The following is a 21,437-nucleotide window of genomic DNA, read 5'->3' as shown; positions in this document are numbered from 1 at the left end:
AGATAGGAGAGTGAAGATATTTACTAGACTCTGCCTTTGCTTGCAGTTCTCTGGCTTGATTGAGGAGGTTCTCACTTTCATCTTTATGGTAAATGATTTGAGTATCAATCCCACTCACCGCCTACAAAGGAATTGGGAGGATAGAGTAAAAATGACAGCAGAAGAAATGAACTATTCATAGTTGTAGGATTTAAATGACACAGTTTATCTGCTAAACGCCAAGCAAAATTCATTCAGCTTCATTTTCACAGCTCAAAATTAAGGTCAAATCTGTGACCATGAGAAAGTAATGTGTTTGGCATTTTCAAGGTAATGTGTTTTTTTGGAAAGATTCAGTGAACCTAGAACAAAGCCCTGGCCAAGGCCCCACCAAAGTGCTTGCCACATAGAAGCCACGCAGCAAATAATTTTGAGTTGAAAAAAATCTAAATGAATGCATAAAGTATCTTCTCTATCAGCAAGAACAATTTTAAATACATATTTTTTTTTCAGGGACTTTGGCTAAAAAAACAAGCTGTCAAAGGAACTGGCATTTGCTGACTGGATTACAGCACATCTTGAAGAACCTGCAGACTGAAACCTTCACGGCATTCATGAAATGGTCTTTCCTTAGTTCCCCTGACCTTTCCACTCTTTCTGCCATTTGGATTTCACACTGGAAGTTCAAGAGACGACATCAGAAAACAGAAAAGCCAGTGGGAAAGGCAAGGTATAAAGAACTTTAAGGGAGTACTCACATCATAAATTCGGTCAGTGGTGTTCAAAGCAAATTCTGCTGTTTCATTGGCTTCACTAACATAATTAACGATATTTTCATAGACATTTGATGCATCCAAAGCCTTCTGTACCAGCCCGTTCATATCTGAACTGTGTAACTTCCTGTTAATAAACAAACATTATTATTTCTCCCTCTTACCTTCTTGGGGCCATATTTAATGCTTGCTTTTTAAATACTTCTAGGATCACAAATGCTTCCTTCCTCTTATCCAAAGTCACCTAGCGTGGCAAGGTTTTCTTGAGGGTCACACCTCCTCTGCATTCCTCTGTCTTTGCTGAACCCCATTTTGGTTCTATGACGGCTGCCTGTCTGGCAGTAGCAGCAGGAAAAGGGAATGATGATTTAAAAACAGCCTGTGCACCTCTTCTAGCAGGAGTTTGTTTATGTGATAGAGGTCAGGCAGAGGAATGAAGCCATGATGCCGACTACCTAGTGCTTATCCAAATCGGCATTGTTATTTCCTTTCCACAGAGGAAGCCGAGGCTCTAGGAGAGTATGCAGAGCTTGGCCAGGGCACATATTGTCAAGGTTTGTCTCACTCCTGAGGCCTGGTTGCATCCTGGGCCTCAGGAGTGAGACAGCCCCTTCCTCAGCACACAGCCCCACCTAAGCCCACCCTCACCCCTGCCCTTTCACACCATAGTCTCTGCCTTTGCCCCTCTCTGGCCTGTGTAAGGTTCATCCAATATTTACTGATTACTCATCACACAGGGTGCTTGCACATTTGCACACAGGGGCTAATAATGTGAGATATAACAGGAATAAAATATGGAAATGCATGGCATCTGGTAATCATCAGGGTTTATTATTATACCTACACTATTTCCTGAATTGGGATTTTAAAACTACGTGTACCCACATAATTTATTTTATTGACAAATACTTCTACTGCCTCTGTAATATAAACTCTAATCTCCACTTTCACAGTTCATCTAAATCCTTTGTCTTAATTTTATTCAGTCTTAAATCCGCCAATTCCTTATTTTTTTTCTCAGTCCCAAACATCGATGATTAGTATCATCACCTCATTTGTCGGTAACCTCCAGAAGGTCCTCTGTGACCCTCGTATGTGACATTGCAGATCCCACACTGGCTCCTGTCTTCAAACCGCCTGACCTGTTGAGCTCGGTAATTGTTCCTCAATCTCCTACATCCAGTTCCAGTCCCTGTGTGCTCCCTCAAAGTGACTTTCTCTATATTTCTTTGGCTACTTTCCTCTCTGTTAACCAAGTCTATCATCATTCTACCTCCTCTACAGAAGGGCTGATTCATTCATTAGGCACAGCGGTTTCATTTTAATTTTTTTTCATCAGAAGAAAAAAATGAGGCTAACAATAATAATGGTATTAATCTTTATACCAATGCAGACATGAAATAAAGGTTTTAATGTTTTTATGGAGAAAAGAACCCACCAAGGCAAAAGTGCCTAGGGCCTATAGAAGTCACGGGGCTCTGCTCCACAGAGGCGAGTCTGATCTAAATACTCAATACCTCAATTTGATTCTTCTCTCTTTTCCCCAGCCATCCCATTACTGGGTATATACCCAAAGGATTATAAATCATGCTGCTATAAAGACACATGCACACGTATGTTTATTGCGGCACTATTCACAATAGCAAAGACTTGGAATCAACCCAAATGTCCATCAGTGACAGACTGGATTAAGAAAATGTGGCACATATACACCATGGAATACTATGCAGCCATAAAAAAGAATGAGTTTGTGTCCTTTGTAGGGACATGGATGCAGCTGGAAACCATCATTCTCAGCAAACTATCACAAGAACACAAAACCAAACACCGCATGTTCTCACTCATAGATGGGAACTGAACAATGAGATCACTTGGACTCGGGAAGGGGAACATCACACACCGGGGCCTATCATGGGGAGGGGGGAGGGGGGAGGGATTGCATTGGGAGTTATACCTGATGTAAATGACGAGTTGATGGGTGCTGACGAGTTGATGGTTGCAGCACACCAACATGGCACAAGTATACATATGTAACAAACCTGCACGTTATGCACATGTACCCTAGAACTCAAAGTATAATAATAAAATAAAATAAAAAAAAAGAAAATTTGACAAAAATGTCACCAAAGCAAAAAAAAAAAAAAAAAAAAAAATACTCAATACCTGTTCCTCCCCACAACCCCTTCTGAGAAAATGGCTCAGAGAGCAAAATCTGGGGAGGCAGACAAGAAAACATTTTTTTAAAAAAGGGACAAAATACAAATATTTATTAATATTTTAAAATGTTGCTGGCAAGAGTGGTAAGATATACCAAAGTGCATGAAACAAAGCCTTTATTACTTTGCTTTTGTTACTAGGCACAGAACAAGTACTACCTCAATATTCAAATTAAACATGTGCTATTGAAATGGAAGCTTCTTAATGAATTTTGTTTATCTTTGTTTGAGCACAGCACGTAAATCACTGTGTACACCAGACAGATGTGGAAGGATATTCACATTTTGAATGAAGATGTCTCTAAGTTGAAATACTTTCATGAATATATAGTCAGAAATATTCTAAATACAAAAGGACTTGAGGGTGATTGATATTTGGGATCACGTTTCATGTAAAGCATGTAGTAACTGTCTTAGAATCATGCTGGAACGCTGTTTGTTGCAGAGTGGCATTATACATAGAAGTTGTATTTTGGAATCCCAATGAATGGGATGTAGCTACAAAATGACAAAAGAATACTGAAGAGAGCCATAAGATGGATCTCAAAAACAACGTTCTGCTAATATAGTATATTATCAAAATAGTGTTTTTTCTAAGCTCTATTTTATTGCCTTCGTCAAAAGCTTATTTTCTAGGGCCATGATACCGAGCGGGATACAGCACTGTCTCACCCACTGACACACCAAGATTTTATATTACCTCTCTCTTTCTTTTTTTCTCTCTTCATAGGAGATTTGGAAGAGTGTTTGAACATTTTGGCAATCAAGAATAAGAAGGTGATTTATAGTCCGAACAGAAGTTAATCTTGGTTCTTATTTTATTCATGACCTTTACTGGTCCTTTTTCTCTAGTCTTTCTCTATAATGATCTCATTATTTACCTATTATTTCAGGGTCATGAATTTTCTGATCTTTCAGTACTTTTCAGTTAACATTAATTGAGTGTCCAAGAGGTGTGTGACTCTCTTCTAGGTGCTGGGAGGAAAATTGCCAATTGATTTTCTCTTAACAGGTGTGGAAATCAAATAGTTCCTGCTGGGTGCTGTAGAGTGTTTATCAGAAGTCAGTTATATTGCCAATTCCCGACCAGTTTTACTTAAGACACTTGGGTGTGGAAAGATAATGCTGTCTATGAAATAAATAGGTGATGTTAGAATTAGACCTTCTAAAGGGATCTGATTTATTTGATAATGTTTTATACAGCATTTATGGCCCAAACCAAAATGTCTTTGGTCATCCTACCAGTAATTGTGGAACAGACACCCTCCTCTTCCCAGAACACAGGCCTTTAATATGACAGATTTTTTAAAACAAAAAAGACCAGCTCCCCCAAACAATTGCAATGAACAATGATGGACTCGCAGATGGACCAACCAACCAACCAACCAACCAACCAACCAACCAACATATCAACACATAAGCATATCCAACCTTAACCAACCTGGTAAAACTGTATTCCAGTAGCTCTGGCATATGGAATTGAATAGTAATATTTTATTCACCCCATGATAGATATTTACATTTCTGAAACCAGGATATTACCTGCTCAGTTCATTAGCTTCTTGTTGAAGTTCCTGTGCATGGTCAATAGCTTCTTGGACTAAATCATGGCTGAGGTTACTTAGGTTAGATAGTTTTACTTGTAGTTCATTTTTAGCTCCATCTATTTCTGCATAAATCCCTGATGCATTCTAAAGAAAAAAATTTTAATAAATAGATTGAATTTAGAAGAACTTAAAACATTTTTCCTAGGCACCAAAAGATAATCTCTATTCTTTCTTATTATGAAGATCAGTAAATTTCAGTGCAGGACCACATAAGTCTAAAATACTCTAAGTAGATATCTATTTATCCTGCACTGCCAGCTCTTTCTTCTGTATTGATTGCTTCCTTAGCATTTACAACCCAGAAATCTCTGCCATTTGAGATCTAAAAACGAAACTAAACTAAAACCTTCAAGTATCCACACATGTCCCTAATGTTACTACAATACTTTTCTCCTCTCTTCGTAGCAAAGTATTTCAAAAAATGGAAGTTGCTTATATATGTTGTCTCTATTTTCTCTTACTTTATATTCCCCATTTTGACCTATTCCTGTCTGATATCTACTCCATTACTCTACCAAGAGAAGTTAACTTAATGACATCGAAGTTACTGAATCTAATGGACATCATTCAGTTCTCATTTGACCTTTCAGCTACCTTTCAGGTGGTTGACTACTTCCTGAAACTCACCTTGTAACCCAGGCTCTCTTGGTTTTTAATCCAACCACAGACCTACGATTTTGCTTAAAGATCGTGAAACTGTGTAGACAGATATTCCTGCAACCCATGACTTTCAGCCTTGGCTGGCCCCTCAATGCTGCAAAGAGATTTGTTCTCCTAGTCACCCAAAGAGTGATTCTAAACATTGTCATTCTTCCTAAGCCAACACTTCCTTCACCCACCCCCATCTGATTCTAAACAGATCACTTTATTTTCTTTTTTCTTTGGAGGCTGTAAACTGTTAGTGGGGGACACTTCTTCCACACTTCTGATGTCTCCTCTATATGCAGGGAGCCCAGTGAGTGAAACTCCAGACCTCTCTGCCCTTTTCCTCACTCTACTCCTGTGAGAGGGGAATGGTTGATTTGATGGGTAAATTTGGGAAGAATAACTCTATAGGCTCTGCTCAACTCCACCCTTCTTCGTCTTGGGAGCAAGCTGCCAGCAGAAAGCCTGAATTTTCCTGTGTTCCTCCATATGAAAGCTATTTTGAGCAGAACCCCCATCTAAGCCTCACAGTGTTGCCTGTCTGGGTAGGCACAGCTGCCTAATACTGGGACTGAATGTCAGCTACCCCACTTGGCTAAGAGACCTAAAGCCATGCCTGCTGCTTAGTAGCTTCAGAAATAAGGCAACATCCTTGGTCTCTGTATTTACTATTTTATTTATGTTTCAACCTGTTTAGAACTTGGGTGTTGGATAGGGGCTCTATTTATTGGTAACTCCCTCAGAGACTCCAAAACTAATGAACCGGTATTTCCCCAACTTTTTGCAACCGGCCCCCAGCCCTTCCCCACAAACTCTATAGATGTATTTATAGCTACACCTACACATAAATTTCTCTCCAATTTTAAGAGGAAACGTGTTCATTTTCTGTATAAAGCATGCTGCCCCATTGTCTTGGTAACCCCGTTATTCATTCTTGCTTCCCAGCTACTGACTCTTCTCAGCTATAAACATGCTCAAGTATCTCCCATCAAAAAACAAACAAACAAACAAACAAACAACCTTATTCTTTCACTTTAGGCTCCCTTCTAGCTTTTTCTCTTGCTTTGACACAGTGCACTTTACAGAAATGATTCTTGCCAAGATCACCAACACCTGGCCCCAAATTGCCAGATCCACTTGACATTTTCCCATCCTCATTTACTGGATCTATCTGTGGTTTGCTACAGTGTTGGTCACTGTCTTCGCTTAAAAGTCTTTTCTTTTCCTAGCTTCTGTGACTATGTTCTCTCCTGGGTCTCCTCTTTCCCTGACCAGGAAAGAGACCATGAAAGTTGGCATTTGAATCCCAGCCCTTTCGTCTCCCCTGAGTGATCTCGCTTCCTTCCCTGAGCGCAGTCTTTGAGTATTCTAATCCATTCTCTACCATCTTGCAGGAAAGGTACTCTTCCTATTAAGAAAATTTGACCTGTCCCTTGTCAGAATCAGCCAGTGGCTTTGCAGGAATGAGTCCAATTTCTAAGCATGACATCATCAACTGACCACTCTTCTCTCACCAATTTTATCAATTCTCACGAACCCCAACCCACTATATCCCATAGTCTAATCTTGACCAACTGATTGTTGTTTTAATGCTCCATAATTTTTTCCGGTCTCTTACCTTTGCACATATTTTCCATTTCTGGAATTATTTTCTTTTATTTTCTGTCTAATCTACCTGGAAAACTCTGCTCCTTTCAAATTCAGCTCAAATATCACTTCCTTTTTGAGGTCATCCCTAACCCCCTCAGGATGAGTTAAGCGTTGCCATGTGTTTTTATTATTCATTCGTGTGTCACATGATTGTAATCATTTTAAGTGGTTATTTAACTCATCACATCATACAATCCTAGGAGGCAGGAACTGAGTTTAGCTTATTTTTGTAATCCCAGAATGTAGCACAAAGGGTTCATAGTACAAAAGATTTACTTTTGTGGAGGCAGTATTAAACCTCTAGCCATTTTGGTTGGTCATCTAGGGAACAATACTTTGAAAAAAAAATGTTTTTTATTGTATAAGTGGAAAATAGACCATGGACCTACCACTTTTACTCATTCATTCAATCAACAAATATTCCCCGTGTGCCCATTGTGGACCAGGCACTCTTTTGGGAGGTAGAATACTTTTGAACACAGTCTCCCCTTTTAAGGAATTTACAGTCTAGTGAGAGAGATACAGATAATACACAAGTGATCAAATAAGCAAACAAGCTAATTTCAGGGAGTAAAAGACATTTTGAATAACATACGACGGGTGGGGTGGGATGAGGAGTGAGTGGGGTAAGGGGTTCATTTGGATGGAAGGGTCATAAGGACACAGCCGTTTGAAGATCTGAGGACAGCAGGTGCAGAGATCCCGAGGCAGGAAATAAGTATGGTATGTCTGAAAAATAGGAGTTTGTTGGGCTGGAGTGCAGTGAGTGAGAAGAGAGTTGGGTATGTGGTCAGAGAAGTGGGTCTGAGCTGGGTCATGTAGGGTCTCATGTGCCAGGACAAAATGAGCTTGTTTCTTACTTTAAGTGCCACTGGGGAGTGTATACAGTAGAAATAACGTTGGTTATGTTTTTAAAGGATTGTTCTGCTGCTGCATAGAGAGGTGCTCTTGAAGGGCAAGAGTGGAGACAACTGGATCAGCTAGGAGGCTCTGGTGGCAATTTAAACTGCAGATGAGGTAACTTGCACCAAAGAGCAGCAGTGGAGTCAAGGAAAGTGCTCAGAAATCAAGATTCAAGGCCTGGTGTGGTGGCTCACGCCTGTAATCCCAGCACTCTGGGAAGCCAAGGTAGGTGGATCATCTGAGGTCAGGGGTTCGAGACCAGCCTGGCCAACACAGTGAAAACCCATCTCTACTAAAAATGCCAAAAATTAGCTGGGCATGGTGGTGGATGTCTGTAATCCCAGCTACTTGGGAGGCTGAGGCAGGAGAATTGCTTGAACTTAAGAGGCAGAGTTTGCAGTGAGCCAAGATCACTCCATTGCACTCCAGCCTGGGCAACAAGGACGAAGCCACATCTCAAAAAAAAAAAAAAAAAAAAAGAAAAAAGAAAAAGAAAGAAAGAAATCAAGATTCATTTTAGAGATAAGGAGAAAGAAGGAAGCAGTAGTGACTCTGGAGTTTTGATCTGAGCAATTGGGTTGCGCCATTTATTGAGATGGGGAAGACTGGGGAAGGAGTGGGTTTTATTTAAGACATGTCAAGTTTGATATGTCTATTATTAATACACGGTAGATGAGATTGTGACTTTATTACAATCATACTGAGTTCTGACTTGAAAATGTCAAGTAAGCACTTGGATATAGGAGTTTGGAACTCTGTGGGGTGTCATAGCTGGAGGTATAATTGTGTAATCATCGGTGTGTAATTGTTCTTTAAAGCCAAGGGGGTCAATGAGATCAGCTAGGGAGAGAGTATAGTTAGAAAAGAAGGCCTAGGACCAAGCACAGAGCCATTCATTATCCAGAGCAGAGATCAACATGGCCCAGTGTCAAGTGCAGCTCAAATCTTTTTTTTCCTTTCTTTTTCTTTCTTTCTTTTTTTTTTTTTTTTTTTTTTTTTGAGACAGGGTTTCACCTTGTCACCCAGGCTGGAGTGCAGAAACGCCATCATGGTTCACTGCAGCCTCCACTTCTTGGGCTCAGGTGATCCTCCCATCTCAGCCTCCTGAGCAGCTGGGACTGCAGGCATGCATCACCATGCCTAGCTAATTAAATTTTTTTTTTTTTAGAGATGGGGGTCTCACTGTGTTGTCCAGGCTGGTCTTGAATTCCTGGGTTCAAGCACTGTCCCCAACCTTGGCCTCCCAGAGTGCTGGGATTAGAGGCGTGAGCCACTGCACCCAACCGAAGCCTGTTTTTATATAGCCCTGAGCTGAGAATATATCTTACATATTTAAGCGGTTGTAAAAAAAAAAAAAAAACAAACAAAACCCAGAAAAAAATAAGAGACAGTGGTTGTACGTGGCCTGCAGAGCCTAAAATATTGACCACTTAGAGGGTGTGCAGAGGCGAAGTAAGCAAAGGGGGCTGGGAAGAAACCGCCAGCCAGGGGAGAAGCTGTGAGCGGGTACCACAGCAGCCAGGACAAGGGCACCACCTGGTGTTTAGAGGAGGGAGGACTGAGAAAGCCTGGGAGAGACAGGCGACCCTGGTTTTGGCTACAGGTGGGTCACTGGTGATCTGGACAGGAATAGTCTCAGTGAAGGGGATGGAACCCACTTCAGAAATGGCCGAGTATAGGGGACAGTGGGAGTCTGGGAGGTAGAAACAGCAATGGTAAGTCACTGTTGAAACATTTTACTGTGAAGCTGAGCAGAGTGGTAGGACAGAAGTTAGAGGGGATGCAAGCTTTATAAAATATATATATTTTTTTACAGGGCTTTTTTCTTTTGGATATTTAAAAGATAGGAGACAGTACAGCATGTTTGTATGCTGATGGTAGTGATTTAGTAAAGAATGAGAAACTGGGTGATCCAGAAGAAAGAGGGTATAACTTGAGGAGTGAAACCCTGCAACCTGTTTTCAAGGTGAGGAAGGATGGGGTTTGGGGCACAGGAAGGGGCCGGGCAGGAGAAGGAATGCTTACAATGGAGGGGAGGCAGAGGTGTGGGTGCAAATGCAGGCAGGCCAGCGGATTTGGGGAGGAAAGATCAAGGGAGTTCTTTTCTGTTTGTCTCTGATTTTTCAGAAAGCAGGAAGCCAAGTCACCAGGCAGAACTGATAGCAGACGAAGTGGGTTCCCACCAGTTGCATGCAGCTGCTCTGGTATGGCCATGGTGCTGGGGATGAGTCAGTAATCTCAGGTAGGCACAACAGACGAACAGGCAGATACGGTAGTTAAGGGTATTTTGAAAGAATGATTATGTTGGTAATTTGAGTTGCTTAAGGAGGGAAGAAAGCACATGAGAGGGGTAGGGTAAGAAAGGCAGGGAGGTCTCCATGTGGCCAGAGAATTACTGGAGTGGGCATTCTAAAGTAAGTGAGATAGGAGATGTGCTCTGGGAGGGAGATGCTTGAAACTAGGGTTTGGGAGGAGGTACTGTTACTGAGGACAAGACCTGGGTATGGCCACAGGTGGGATAAGAGAGGTGGACTGGAGGATAAGCTTGCTGGAGAGGACAAGTTCAAGGAGCTGGAGGTCAGAGAGTTGATGACTTCATCCATATGGATTTTGCTGTCACCAAGGAGAGTGATGGGGGTCAGGTTGGAGAGAAAGACAGAGAGTTCGGTGTTGAAATAGTCAAAGGATGAGATGACAATCAAATGGCCTGAAAGTGATATCTTTCAAAAGGTAATAAAAATGAGCTGAGAGTTATTTCATGAGAGTTCAGTTCACTGCATTTTACTGGAAATTTTCTACTTTTACAAAATGTGATTTTTGTTGATTTTGAAAACCAGATTTATTAAACACAACTTTATGAGTAAAGAGCAAGTAGGATGGATCGAGAGCAGCACTTTCAGTAGAACTCTCTGCAAGAAGTTCCACTATATTCAGTGGCGCAATGCCTGTTTCTGCACATGCTTGTGCCACTGAATGTAGTAGCTGCTAGCTCTGTGGCTAATGTGACTGAAGAACTAAAATTTTAATTTTATTTAATTTTAAGCAATTTAAATTTAAGTAGTCATATGTGGCTAGTGACTGTTGTACAGTGCAAGAAACTAAAACATTCAGTCATCTGATCTTTATAATGCCTGCTCACTTGATAGATCTGAATTTATTATTATTCTGTGACCCTGAGCTGCTGTTGCAACCTGCTGGAAATACAAACCTGAACAAATCACGTGCGTCCTTACCTTTATTATATCATCAAGTTCTGAAAGAGTGAGGCGAGGTGTTGTCAGAGAGTCCGCAGATGTGTTCAGAGACATGTTCACCGCTTCCATTTGTTCCCTCACTCTTTCCTGTTGTTTCTGCAGGAACGAAGAGTAAGGGAGAGTGAAATGAATACATCTTTAGGGAAAGCATCGGGGAGAGCATTAAATACCAACTTGCTCTCTTTGGACTCAGACCAATCTGGGTTCCTATCCCAGCTCCATCCTTGCTGTGTGCCTTTGGGGCACGCTACCTGTTTGATGCTGTTTTCTCATTTATAATATGGAGACAACAACAGTAAGAATCTTGGGAGATTAGATGCATGGAGGATTATTATAACACTGTCATTTCAAAGAGAGCTAGCGCATTAGAGAGGGCATTTGACTCTTTTTCCCAGAATATAAAGGACTATGGAGACAGGATTGAACACAGGCTCTACATTTGCAGTGATTGGAATATGAATTAGTTCTAAAAGCATTTATCATGTGCCAGCTCTGGGTCTGACACAAACAGCACATTTGGACAGGAACAGAGAATATATGAAAATAATCTTAATGTCCTTTTAAAAATTAAAAGTGGCCCTACTATTAAAGCATCAAATTGTAATCTTGCTTCATACCACTCAGAGCTCTTTATTGTAAATGCTCAGATGTTTTGAGAAGGGAAAGTAAATATTAATACACGTCTTGATGAGTACTTTAATTTCTACCTTCACTTTTAGGTTCTAGAGGCAGGGACACTGATTCTGAAGAAATATTATGGAGCTTCCAGTGAGTTTAGCGTTTGAAAGAAACATAGAAAGAAACTTTAGGAGGGAAAAGTAAAAGACTCATTTTACAAGTTGAGTGAAAAATGAGTTGAAGTTACCTTAGAAACAGTGACTTAAGTTAGAGTTGAAATATACATTATGGTGAAATCTAGGATATCATAGAAATAATTATAGAAGCCTAGATAGAGAAGGAAATACTTTAAAACTTTTTAAGTTCATCTTGATGTCCTTTCTTACTCCCTGCAGCCTTTCCTGACTTCGTGAAAAGGAAGAATGGAACCCATCTTCTCCAAATATGTTGCTATAGGGTAGATGTAGATCTAGAGACAGAAAAGAATCACATTTGAACATCCTCTTAATGCAAGAACATTTTAAAAGAATCAATTTCCCCTGAATATCCATCAAGCCTAATACAGTGTGACTATCTGAGATCAATTATTCTTATCTTTACAAAGACTGGGAGTTATACAGCTGTGGACAAAAGCAATATTGTAAAATGTGTGTATTAAAGTATGTAAAAGAAGGGAGTTGAAAAAAGGTTGGTATTATTTACGTCTTACAGAACTGTTTTCCTTTTACAGTGTTCTTTACCCCTTCTGTAAGTTCTCTCTGAGTGACTGCGGGAGAACACTACTAACATCCTGAAGTCAGAGACAAACTTCAAAACTGTGTGCTAATAGCACTGTATATAAGCTTATTTGCAGTAGATGAAAAACAATATGCTTCAAGTTAATGAATTTCTCCCATTGACCGTATATAGCATTAGACAGAAATGAATAAAATTAGCTTTGAAACAAATAAAGGTATTTCCACAGAAAAGTGGTCAGCTTGAACAAAGTAAAATGTTGAAAACTGATAACTATGAAAATGACGTAATTGTCACTATTCAGTATGCTTCACTGTGCATATCACATATGCAAAATATAGAAAAAATTCCATGGTCAAAAAAAAAAAATCACCAAAAACCAAAAAACAAAAAGAAAAAACAGTCCCGGGAAGCTAAAGCTTCAGTATATAATTAATAATCCCCAAACAGTGCTTTTGAAGGAGTAGTTTACTTACTTTTAAAATATACTATCTCATGTTCATCTGATAAGATTTTAATCATTCTGTTACCCTTTGGGGTTAGAAGTAAGATGACAAAATAATGTAATTGCTAGTTGTATGGCTACTATTGGCACACGTCAAAATGATTAAGCTCTGTGGGTACTTTTTTGGTTTTGTATGAGAACTGAAATTTGGGGGTTATTCTTTTCTAGCCCATGCTATAGGTGTAATAGTGAAATGTAAAATTAAAACACTAAATTTGGGCCGGGTGTGGTGGCGCACGCCTGTAATCCCAGTTACTCGGGAGGCTGAGGCCACAGAATTGCTTGAACCCAGGAGGCAGAGGTTGTGGTGAGCTAAGATTGTGCCACTGTACTCCAGCCTGGGTGACAGAGTAAGACTGTGTCTCAAAACATCAACAACAACAACAACAACAAACCCACTGAAGTTTGTTTTCTAAAACACAGAGTCAAATTCCAGTAAGGTCAGATCCATTCAAATCTCTTTGTCGTAAGAAAGACTACAAATAAAACATTGGATTTTAAATTTTGTTGGAAAGAATTAAAATTTCATGATATTTAAATATGCAAAAGTTTGCAAAAGAATGGTAAAAGTAGGGTTTAGTAATTTAGAAGTCCAAGTTAATACGAAATAAATAAGAGTATTTGTAATCATGAAGAACCAGCGTACATAAATCAAATCTGTATTACTTGAGAGTGCTACAAGCATTTGTCCATCCATCTGTTCATCAACAAATGTAGCAAATGCAAGTTATCATGTTCGGTGCTAGGAAGATATAATTTGTGTGAGGCAGGAGTGCCACCCTTGGATGCTCACAGTCTAGGGGTATTAGACTAGATGCATACCATCACACACACACACACACACACACACACACACACACACACACACAGTTATGCATTGAGCAATTAAAAGTGACTCCTAGACAGGAACATAGAAGAATATATGCTGAATGTGATGAAGCCTGGTGATCATTCCAGTGGTACAACCAATGACTGCACCAGTAGAGAGGAAGGAGGAACTCCTTCTGGCAGCTAGAGTTCTTTTTTTTTTTGAGGTGGAGTTTCACTCTGTCAATCAGCTAGAGTGCAATGGCACGATCTCAGCCCACTGCAACCTCTGCCTCCTGGGTTCAAGTAATTCTCCTGTCTCAGCCTCCCAAATAACTGAGACTAGAGGTGCCCGCCACCATGCCCGGCTAATTTTTGTATTCTTGGTAGAGGCAGGGTTTCACCATGTTGACCAGGCTGATCTCGAACTCCTGACCTCAGGTGATCCACCTGTCTTGGCCTCCCAAAGTGCAGGGATTACAGGCGTGAGCCACCGAGCCAGCATTCTTAATCTGGGGTTAAGGTAGACTACCTGAACTTGCCTGTCAGTCTTATACGTGTGAACAAGTGCACATTTTTCTCATGGCAGGGATATGTGCGTGTGTGCGTGTGTGTCTGTGTGTGTCTGTGCACGCACATGTTCCATAGTTTTCACTGAATTCTCAAAAAGATATAAGACTGCAGCAATGTAGGAACCACTGGACTCGAGTGAGTAGGTGAGGCACTCTACGGAGAGAGACACTTAACCTGGCTTAAAGGCTAGACAGAATTACTCATGGATGAGAGAGATGAGCGAAGGAGATACCATGAGCAAAAGCAATAAGAAGAAAATGTGCATGGTCTCCAGTGGCTAAGAGGCAGAGTCTGTAGGAAAGTCAAGAAATACCACTGGAGCAGTAGGTGGACTCAGACCATGGGTGGCTAAGAATTTACCTTTCTTAAGTAGGAAGCCATTGAAGGCATTTGATGAAGGTTGATTATATAGTTTCTATATATTTAGAGGGATACCTTGAAATCGAATCTGGCAGTAATCTCAAGGGGAGAGAAGCCAGGAGCCTAGGCAGGGGGCAGACCAAAATATATACAAGTGAGACACAAAGGACTGGAGAAATCACTGCTCACAGAACCCCAGAGCAGGAGGGGCTGACTTAGAGCCTGGGGACTTGGAGGGGAGAGAAACCCTGGACAAGAATGAGAAAGAATAAGAAAATAGGAAGAGAAATGGGAGGAAAAAAGGTTTGATTTTCAGCAGGTAATAGCAAGGCTAATCCATGTGGCTATTCCCCCAAACAGACACAAATATGAAAGTTGTCCTGTGGGGCTCAGTTTTGAATAAGGATGCAGATCCACAGATAAATCCCTTTTAAGGACTGAAGCAGTGAGATTGGGTGAAGTCACTGAGGGCAGAGATGGGGGCAAAAGGGGTGCAACTGTGGCTAATGCCAGATCCAAAGGTCAGGAAGAGGAAGGAGAACCGAGAGGGAGCAGGACTTTCAAATTCCTCAATGCTATGCTGTTCCCTTCCTGAAATCTTGCTCATGCTGTTCATTTGTACGCAGTAGAAGGGTCTGTTTGGTAAAGTGAAAATGAGCACTACCATTTGTCTGAATCAAAAATGCCAAATTTTTGGTAGCCACATGCATGAAGTTTAAAAACAAACTGTGTAAGTTTATTTAAAACCTATTTTGGCAATCATTCACTTTTAGAACTGAAGTCTCTTCATATAGGCAACACTGTCCTCCTGCTTGTTACATTTACAAAGTCCACTGTGCCCTGCACACACCCTGACATTTACCAACCACCAGCAAATCAGCTAGTTTGTGCTTATGCAGACACTTTGGTTCTCAGTTCACTGACTGTGTGCTACCCTTCCTGATTATAAAATTTACAAAGGACTTTGGAGATAAGATCTATTCCTTAAAATAAATCAAAAGAGAACCGAACATTGTTAACACACAAAATACGTGTTCTCTAGCACAAAGCTATGTAGAAGACAAAGCACTTGGCTGAGATCGAGAACTCACAATCTAAAATGAGAACCAAATACAGTTTACTACTATCGGTAGTATTAATAATAGGTCTTGCTTTTTTCTCAGCAGTAAACATCACTCCCTGTGGCTAAGGGCACAGCTGTAGTCTGGCTGGGGTCTCCTGCAGGCCAGTGCTTGCCCTTGTCCTACCAGGACCGGTCTGGGTTGGCAGGTCCACTTCTCATTTCAGGGCTTGCAGGACTGAACATAGTTCTGGGTCTTCATTGGTGAACCCTGGGAATTGTTGCATGAGGTTGCAGTGTTGTTTCCGTCTCACTTAAATGCTCTAAATTTTCTCTTGGGAATAGAATAGTGTTATCCTGCAGGCTTCGGGTATGGGCTTAAATCTTTCAGGATGGGAAGAATCACTCATTATTTATATTACTTAGCACTGAAAATGCATCTTCAATAAACTTGGGCACAGTCTGACAAAACTACAGGATCCTCAAATTGGAAAGTCCTTAAGGTTTTCATTACATCAACACATTTTTTACTGAGTTGTTACTTTGTGTCAGGCATTGTGCTAAATGCTCCATGATTCAAAGACAAAGGAGACACGATTCCTTATTTTTTGGAGCCCTGAGTTCAATGGGGAAGACAGATTCATTAGCAAATGATCACAATTCAGAAACAGAGCTGTGCAAAACATGTGATGGGATTGGAGTATAGGTTGGGTCTTCTGGAGAAAGTGGTGCCTGAGGTAAGACTTAAAGGATGAGTGAGGTTAGCCAGATGAGTCGAAAAGAAAAAGTGGTCTCCATTCCAGGCAAGTGGGATTACTGGTAGTGTGATATTGCCTGAACAGAATGTGTGAGGCAGAGAATAAGAGGTGAGGCTGAGGAGGCTGGTAGGGTCAAATCAGAGGGAGTCCCGAATGCCACGTGAAAGAGCATAGGCTATCCTATAGGATAGTGTCTTTCAGAGGTTAACAATGAATTATACGTTGCAACCTGGTACACATATGTAAGGCAGAACTGCGAGGAAACCATACCTTGCTATATGTGTCACACTTTGATATTTTCTATTCCCTTGATTTCATTTTCCTTTTATCTATCTCTTAAAAAAAAAAAAACTGCTGGTTACAACCCATGAAACTTATTCTGTAACCCACGAAATGACTCACAAGTTGCAGTGTCAAAAGCACTGTTAGAAGTGATGAGGAGAAATGAAAGGATGGATGGGCACACGTAGTTGCGGTCAGACTGTGACGAAGGTGAGCCGCTCTGGCAGGGTGGAGAGGATGGCTTGGAAGGAAGCAAGGATGGAGGAGAGAGAAGGGGAGACTGTTTTGGTAGAGAAACAACGAAAGTCAGAGCTAGAGAAGTTGTAGAGGAATGGAAAAGAAAGAAGAGAGCTAAAACCTGTCACATAGTAAACCTGGGAGGAACCTGTGGTTGACTGGATGTGGAGGAGGGAAAGGGGGACACTTCAAGGGTAAGGCGAGTCCCAGCGACTACCTTGAAACAATAAGGTAATCATGCATTCATTTAACAACAAAAATGCTATCCCAACCGTATTATTCTAAAAAATACTGGCTAGGGATTTGCTCGCATTAGCAAATAGTGCTGATGAGTGTAATTCACTTTTATTTAAGAAATTTTACAAGGATTCTTACTAAGGGGCAATGATGACTGAAAATCGGGCTAGAGAGCCTAGTTGAAGTGGCTTTTGCCGACCACAACAATACATAACTGAATTCATGAATTTGCTCATAATTTGTTTGTATTTGTTCACAGTATTCTTTTCTCCCTAATCTTTTAAAGTATGTTTGAACATGCATGTGTCATCCTATCAAAAGATGACCCCTCTTGATGCTGGTGGCTGTGAATACACGCATTGCTTGAAGCAGACACGTGACCGCTACCAGTTCTCAGCTCTGTAGGTGTGGGCATGCACCAAGTCTGGCCCCGTGAGATGACTATCTGTGTAAGCTATGGTCACGCCTGGGAATCTTCCTCACCTTCCTCTTTGCATTTGCATGGCCTTGGCAATTAGTCTCCTTATCCCTGCAGCTGCTGACCAGCCAGACTGTGAGATTTGCTTATCGTGCCTTTCCAAAAATTACACATACCCAGAACACACGGTTTTGAGATGCTTTGGCCTTCTAGTGCTCTCAGTGTAAAAAAAGCTATGCGTTGCTTACCCACTTGCAAGAACAACAGATCCATACACATGGATACAAGCACCAGAACTACTGCATTCTTATCAAGGCAAGAACTAGACAATTATCCTAGTTTCAAGTTGATTTTAGGAACACACATGTTAGTAATTTATGGCAGCAAAAAATACACCAATATTTTAAAATATAAGTATTTAAATATACCAATATTTTTAAAAAATTTATATCAACTGCCCCTTCCTGGTGTACCATCACACTGCTGATGCTGAAATGCATTGATGGTGAGTGTCCACTGTACCTCGTGGTCCCGCTGCCTGGCTGCTGTGGCCCTGTTCATGTCTTCGGCATCCCTGACGTGGTTAAGGGCCTGGTCAAGTGCTTCCTGGAGATCTGACAACTTAGCATTGTAGTCGTCCAGCTGCTCCAGGACGACAGGAAACAGAGTGCGGGTCTCATTGTGCAGCCGCTGCCAGCTCTCAGCCTGGCTCAGCACTGGGAAGAAGTGGAGACAGAGGCTCAGTGTGGCTTTCTCCTGTTTGCTCCCATTCCTCCCAGCATTTTGCAAAGTTGGAAAATTTTCAGGCCATGCCTTCTTTAGCAATGGGGATTGAAGCTATTGTTCATAAAGATAGCTCCTCCACCTTTTAGGTTTGAAGTAAAAAAAAATCCTAGTTTTTAGGGTTTGGGAGCCCCTGGATAACAGTCAGTTGAAAGAAGGGTTTGATTAGTTTTCCCACAGAAGTTGTGCTTTTTGTGAAAACCATGTCATTATACTATGCTTATTATTATCCAGAATATTAATAATTTTACTCTGTAAAGGGGACTTGGCTATAGTAAGGTTTTTACTATTAAAAATAACCAAACTCGTCAGTAATAAGGCAAAATGATGTGCATAACCACTCATTTTCTATAGTTTTTCTAGGCAACCGTTTTTAGTTAGCTCTACTAGGTCAAATCCAAACCATGATTTTGGTGGAAAAAAGATTAAATGGCAATGAGATGATGTTCTTAAACTTCGCATGTGTCTTTATTCTCTGCTCAAAGACACATGCATTGAATATGTGCCTTAATTTCTGTTTTCTTCAGGGAATATTAGTTTGTCTTGTTGAGATTTTCTTCCATCACTGTAAGCAGAACACAAAAGTTCCTGGCTGAGTATAGAAAGTGTTGGAAAATGCATTCTAGGTGGAAGGAGGCCGAGTGGGAGATGTCATTGGTCCCACCTCTCCAGGGCAGCCTTGTTAAATTCCACAGTAGGCGATGAGCTTGGAAACATCTGGCAGTGACTGACATCAGAGCTCTAGCCTTTCTGAGTCTGACTCAGAACTGGGGCCTGAGATTCTTCTTTGGTTCTTATTATTTCTAAGACTTTACACATTTGCCACCATAATGAACCTGTATGTCAATAATGTCTCTCTACAGTATCCACAATAATGGTTAGCAGAAGTTGATAGTGACAGTTGTAGGAAAACGACCTACTGCCCTTTAATTGTTTTTGTGTCACTAGTCCCTTTGTAATTGAATGAAGCCTTCAGACTGCTTCTCACAGTGTGTGTTAAAATGCATAAAATAAAATATATAGAACTTAAAAGGAGACTAATATATTTAAAAACCAAACTGGTAATATAATAATGTATATGCTTCTTTACTAATCCCTTAACTAACAAGATCTAAAGGTGGATCTAATAGCTACCATAATTTTGAGTTTTTGGTGAATTTAAACAGTGTTATGAGACAGCAGCAGCTAAAATATAATATGCAAATCTGTGATTTCTCTCACTGAGTGTGTAGGTTAAACCAATTGTTTGCAGCTCTTCCAATCAAGAGTGGAGTCTATCTCTCTACTTCTTGAGTCTGGGCTGGTCTTGATCAGTAAAATGGATGTGACATTGCTGAGCTCCAAGCCTTGCTTTAAGAGACCATGTGCTTTTCATTCTTGCTCTCTTAAAGCTGCTGTTATGTGAATAACCTGGACTAACCTTGTTGAGTGAAGACCTCACATGGAGGGAGAGGCCCAGCCTTCACAGCCAGCCCCAGACATCTGAGTGAGCTCAGCCAATATATGTCACATGGAGCAGAGATGAGCTGTCCAGGTTGAGTCCAGCCTGAATTGCCAACTCATGAAAGCAGGAGCAATAAATGGTTATTGTTTTAAATGAATACGTTTGTGGTGGCTTTAGTTTAGTTTAGTTTTGTTTTGTTTTGAGACGGAGTCTCACTCTGTCATCAGGCTGGAGTGCAGGGGTGTGATCTCGGCTCACTGCAACCTCCACCTCCCAGGTTCAAGCAATTCTCCTGCCTCAGCCTCCTGAGTAGCTGGGACTACAGATGCATGCCACCACACCCAGCTATTTTTTGTATTTTTAGTAGAGGTGGGGTTTCACCTCATTGGCCAGGCTGGTCTCAAACTCCTGACCTTGTGATCCACCTGCCTTGGCTTCCCAAAGTGCTGGGATTACAGGGGTGAGCCACAGCGCCCGGCCTGGGGTGGCTTGTTATAATAGTAATTGATAACTGATACAGTGATCAAGTGATAGATTCAATAATATTACTGTGGTTTGGTGCCTATACTCATCGCTAAAGGAAATGTTAAATTTCCACTGGAGGCTAAAAGATACTAAAGTCATTCATGGTCTTCACAGCATGAATATTTCTGGGCTTGTAGCATTCCTGCCTTCTCAATAAAATTTCTCTTACTGTAGTTCTGGGAATTGGTTTCCTTTAGCCTTCCTTCTACTGTTTTATACGTTTTCACCAAATGCTATAGATTCCTTATGGCATCTCAGCTGTTTTCAGGGGCTCAAAGTTGGGCCTGAATCTAAAAATCTTGGTTATAAAGTCAAGTTGTCCTGAATGATTCCCTGTGGCCACATGTAGATTCTAAATAGCTCTGAACACAGGAAATTGGTTGCTTTGACTATATGTTGCCCTAGGTTTACCGTCTGCTCTTGGACCCACAAAGAGGGCAAACATGTGCTGGGTCAGCTACGAGAGGAATACACCTACGTTCGTAAGCCTCATCTGCCTCCTCATCGACAAGCTCCCGTTGGGTGAAAAATGGTTGACGGCGTCTAATCTCCTCAAGCATCTTCTGGGCCAACACCAGCTTCTCAGAGATTTCCTTGGGGCTAAGTTCATGCTCTTCCCCATAATAAAGCATCTTGTTGTTGATCTCTGAAAGGAAGAACATGGTGAAACAAGGCAGCAGGGAGAGATGATCGGGCACTAGAAATGCAAGGGAGCGAGGGCTGTGGGCAAAGGACAGGGCAGATCCTGAAATGGAAAGAGAGACTTATTCAAAGGCAGCGTGCTGCTAGTGTTCATGCTGTGAATCGCAGCGAGCATGGAAGCTCATCACCTAATCCACGAAGGAGAAAGACACGAGGAAACCACTCTTCTCTGCTTCCTATGTGGAGTCTTCAGAATGGGAACTGGCTAATGCAAAACCTGCTTGGCTTTCATCCTCATCTGGTTTCCACAGTGATTCGAGAATGCTAATATTCAGCATGAAATACTGTAACTTGATACTCAAGGCATCCAAATCTACAGTCTTTGATCAGCCTTTTATATAACATATTTAACTTAGAGAAAATGCT

General features: G+C 41.1%; 1 protein-coding gene across 4 annotated transcripts in view; it reads right to left on the bottom strand.

Moving 5' to 3' along the window:
* Positions 1–21,437, bottom strand: part of LAMA4 (laminin subunit alpha 4) — a 149,007-nt gene that overhangs the window by 47,808 nt on the left and 79,762 nt on the right. For all 4 annotated transcript variants that reach the window (XM_050789044.1, XM_050789042.1, XM_050789045.1 and 1 more), the window contains 6 exons: positions 20,848–21,015; positions 18,140–18,333; positions 11,007–11,123; positions 4,511–4,659; positions 738–879; positions 25–121 (listed from right to left, as the gene is read on the bottom strand). In XM_050789044.1, coding sequence (XP_050645001.1) covers positions 25–121; positions 738–879; positions 4,511–4,659; positions 11,007–11,123; positions 18,140–18,333; positions 20,848–21,015 — 867 coding nt within the window. The remainder of the gene's footprint in view (positions 1–24; positions 122–737; positions 880–4,510; positions 4,660–11,006; positions 11,124–18,139; positions 18,334–20,847; positions 21,016–21,437) is intronic.

The sequence above is a fragment of the Macaca thibetana genome, chromosome 4 (assembly GCF_024542745.1).
Source record: "Macaca thibetana thibetana isolate TM-01 chromosome 4, ASM2454274v1, whole genome shotgun sequence".
Taxonomy (NCBI): Eukaryota; Metazoa; Chordata; class Mammalia; order Primates; family Cercopithecidae; genus Macaca; species Macaca thibetana.
The sequence above is the reverse complement of the archived record's forward strand: the minus strand, read 5'-3'. Positions and strand labels throughout refer to the sequence as shown.